This window comes from Wolffia australiana, chromosome 8, assembly GCF_029677425.1.
Source record: "Wolffia australiana isolate 7733 chromosome 8, ASM2967742v1".
Classification (NCBI taxonomy): Eukaryota; Viridiplantae; Streptophyta; class Magnoliopsida; order Alismatales; family Araceae; genus Wolffia; species Wolffia australiana.
This window is the reverse complement of record NC_135842.1, coordinates 16,806,515-16,810,679: the sequence shown is the minus strand read 5'-3', so window position 1 is coordinate 16,810,679 and position 4,165 is coordinate 16,806,515. Positions and strand designations below refer to the sequence as shown.

The 4,165-nt window shown below is 40.7% G+C and overlaps 1 protein-coding gene across 1 annotated transcript; it reads left to right on the top strand.

The window, feature by feature from the left end:
• Positions 1-1,594: 1,594 nt before the first annotated feature.
• On the top strand, positions 1,595-2,517 carry LOC144706965 (uncharacterized). The gene has a single exon (XM_078580065.1). The coding sequence runs from the start codon at positions 1,656-1,658 to the stop codon at positions 2,394-2,396; it is 741 nt and encodes a 246-aa protein (XP_078436191.1). The 5' UTR covers positions 1,595-1,655; the 3' UTR covers positions 2,397-2,517.
• The last annotated feature ends 1,648 nt before the right edge of the window (positions 2,518-4,165 follow it).

Below are 4,165 nucleotides of genomic sequence, written 5' to 3'. Positions count from 1 at the left end.
AATTTTAACTTTAAATCGCGATGGAGACTTCGAATATTGTATTAATAAAGAGATATATTGACATTTGAATTTAAAGGGAGAGACTTAAAGAAATTCAGAGTGAACAAATTACGATAAAATTTGAAAAAGTAGAGGTAAATACAAAAGAAGAAGAAAATGTGATATTGATATCTTAATTTAACTAAGAGAAAATGATGAAGTGAGAGCTATAGTGTTGGGATTTAATTGAGAGACATTTATATCAAGTAAAAAGTAGAGTAGACTTAGACTTATGAAAAGTGGATCTAGATACAAATGTTTTTAGAAATTTGAATTTATTAGATTGCAATTGGATTAAGGCATATATAAATCAAGTATAAATAGATGATATTTTAAAAACTATTATTCAAATTCTTTTTTTTATATGACAAATTTATTAGATTTGAAACATTAGGACCCAATTTAATTCAAATTGAGGCATCTTATATTTCAATTATATTTACTCGTGATATGACAATTCCCAAGTCCTTATTGTCTAGTTTTTTATTACCTTTTTCCTTATCTTCACTTTTATCTTTTGTTCTTCATTACCTTTTATCCCATTCTCACCTGATTCTCTTTATTTGCACTGTGCTGAAATTTTCTTCTTGTAATCGATATGGACTGTTCATATCACACACACTGGCTGTTTAAAGTTCTTCCAGATGGAGAAACCAGTCCGTAGAGAATCTCCAAGAACTTTGTGCCTAGGTTTCGTAGTCTGTTCATTATTTCTTGTCTATAAGTCTGTGCTTTGTAATATAAGCTCTCTTTCTGTGTTCATTGTGTACAAGTAAGGAGTTGTCGTCGCGTGAAGACTCCCATCTCCAACAGATGGAGGAGAGTGGAGAAAATTGGGCGTAAAATGGCGTTGAACTCACATGTTATGCTATGAGCAAAGTAGTAATACAATACGAAGCATTCGATTTGAGTAGTTTGGTCTTTCTAATTTTTGTCCTAGGCAATTAACGCTTAGAACAATATTAACTATAAAAATACAGTTCCTCCTTGAGTCGAAGACTGTTCGTCTATTCTAGACTTTTCTAGAACCATATGAAATCGTATGGTGTAGAAATGATACTGACCATGGTGCTAAAGAGATGATGATCATCCACACCACAATTTAATGGCTGACTTACCATAATCTGCAGTGTCAAAAGGATGGGTTTGCAAGAGGGGGGAGGGTGACACAGCTGAAGTTCTCCCGGTTTATCTACACCATTACCCATGCAGAGTTGGGAGAGGACTTATTATTGGATATTTCAAAGACTTTTAGATAAATTTTTGCATAGAGTGTCACTTGATACCCAAGATAAGCTAGGCTACTTTTAGAATCAATCGAGTGGCTTCTTACCATAATCCTTAATTAAGAAAAGGTCCAATTTTTCATACTAATTTATGCCAGTTGTGTGAAAAAAGAAATAATTAAAAAATCTGGAACACGGTTATTTTCTTGACGCCGAAGACTGTTCGTCTCTTCCGAATATTCCAAAAACTTCTAGACTTTTCTAGAACCATATGAAATCGTATGGTATAAATACGACCCACGCGACCTCTTTGAACAGTCAGAACTCTTCCTCATCATCATCATCTTTCATCATCGTCTTCGATCGAGCTCGCGAGGTTGCGAACTTGCGATGGAGGAAATTCATCATCCGAGCTTGCGGCGGAGGGCACCGCCATCGTCGTCCAGAGCTCGCCCCGCGAAGGTCGTATCCATCCCCGTCCTCTTCGTCGGTTCCGAGCAGGAGAAGGAGAAGAACGAGAAGCCGAGAGCTCGTCCCGCGACGGAGGAGGCAAGCTCCGAATCGGCTGTCGCCATCGCCGCGGTCAAGATTCAGAAGATCGCGAGGGGCCTCTTGGCGAGGCGGAACGTGAGGATCGTCCGGCGATTGGAGGCCGAGTTGGAGGCGATCGAGAGATCGGCCAAGGAATCGGAGATTCACCTGCGCGGCGAGGAAAAGGATCGGATCAGGCTGGCGGAGGAGCTGATGGCACTGCTTTTGAAGCTCGACTCGGTCCGCGGGGCGAGGGACTATCGACGCCGCGTGATCCGGCGAGCGATCGCGCTTCAGGAGGCCATGGATGCGGTTCCAGCCGTCGCCGACGAGGGATCGGAGGTCGATCGAGCGGCGGAATCGATCGGAAGCGAGGATTTGAAATCTGCGACGGCAGCTGGCGCCATGGAGAGGATGATGGAGGAGAACAGAGCTCTGCGAAGGGTCGCGGAGGAGCTGCGCGAGAGGAACGAGATGCAGTTGTCCGCCATGAACGGGCTGCTGGGCAGGATCGAGCGGCTGGAGAAGGTCGTCGAGAAGATGAGCAGACGGCAAAATCGACGGGCTTGCGATTCCAAGCAATCCAAGCGAAAATTGTAGCGCTTCCCTGCTGTTCTTCGATGTTCTTGCTGAGATCAGCGGAACTATAGGAAAATAAGAGGAATTGGACTTCCTTTTCTTATAATCTGTTATTTGCCGCAATTTAAGATATTTCTTTCTAGTTGACCGACCAATAATAATGAATACAACTCAAGATTTTTCTTTATTTAAAAAAAAATCAATAGACCCGATATTTGAAAGGACCCAATTCAAGTTTTAAATACCGTGGCCCTTGGCCCCAGTTTTCTACCACGGTCTCTCGGTAAAGTAGAATGAAAATTATACTCTTTATTTAGGTGCATTTGGACAATTTGGGACTTTTCTTCCTTGAAGATTTAAGGGTTTTCGTATAAAACCTGCATTGTCCAGAGAGGAAAGAAATTGTTAAATAGAGGCGATAATTAGGTTTGATTTGGCGTGCTGAGCTTGATTGATCTTCACACTCGGAAGCGAAAGAACGAAGTGAAGAGAAGGGAAGAAGCAGAAGAAGAAGGAAGAAAAATGAAGAAAGGGCAAGAAGACACAAGTAGATCAAGATCGTTGTATTAACCCACAAGATTTATTGTTAACATTGGTGAGTATTTATACTGTATATATGTACTAAAAATAGTAAATCATATGTCCGTTGTAACGATATACGACGGAATTACAAATTTGAATTATTGTTTAATCCTAACCGTTATAATGTATCGGGTGCACTGATCACAGCCGTCGATCGGTGCCGTGTACCCATCCATTGTAACGAATATATTATTTAATTTCAAAGACCGCCAAGTCCAAGTCGTGGAGACAGCAAACTCGGCGGCCCAAGCAGTCAGCACGGCGACCTGTTGATAGAGACTTAATGAAGATTAGTTAGTAAATAAAATAAATAATATATACTCGTTAGAGACTAGAAGATAGGATTCAATATAAGTTTAAAGATAGTATAGGATGAAAGATAGAATAGGATCAAACATAGATTGGAGGAGACGACGTTGAGATTTGGACACTGGTTTGGTTAGACAATCGGCTAACTGACTATCGCTGTTGACGAATTTGATTTCGAACGTTCCTGCCGCAACTTGCTCCCGAACGAAATGATAGTCGATCTCAATGTGCTTCATTCTAGCATGAAATATTGGATTGGCGGCAAGATATGTTGCTCCTAGATTGACACACCACAATGTCAGGGTAGATTCAGATGAGAACTTCAGTTCCTTCAGTAAAGATTGGATCCATAACATTTCTGCTGTAGCGTTTGCTAGTGCTTTGTACTCGGCCTCGTTACTAGACCTTGCCACTGTCGATTGTTTCTCGGAGCTCCATGACACCAAATTATTCCCAATGTAGATCAAGTATGCTCCAGTGGATCTTTGGTCTTCCTTATTACCTGCCCAGTCAGAATCACTAAATGCACTTATGTTAAATTTTGAGTTCTTATAAACAAGTAAGCCATGAAGAATGCTGCCTTTAAGATAGCGAAGTAAATGTTTAAGAGCACCCCAATCTTCTGAATTCGGGGAATGCATCTTTTGGCATGCCTTGTTCACTGCAAACGCTATAACGTGTTAGTGTCAAATACTGAAGAGCACCAACAATTTGCCTATACAATGTATCCAATGAAGCATCCCCTTTCTTATTCTCATTTTTGGTTGTTGTAGAGAGTGCAATGGGAGTTGATAACGGTTTTGAATTTTCCATATCTGACTTCTTAAGAATTGACAACAGATATTGTGACTGAGTCAGTAAAAATCCTTCTTGATGTGGAATTAATTCAATACCGAGAA

Excerpts from the sequence above, each read along its gene's own strand:
- LOC144706965 (XM_078580065.1), top strand. The coding sequence starts at position 1,656 with ATGGAGGAAATTCATCATCCGAGCTTGCGGCGGAGGGCACCGCCATCG.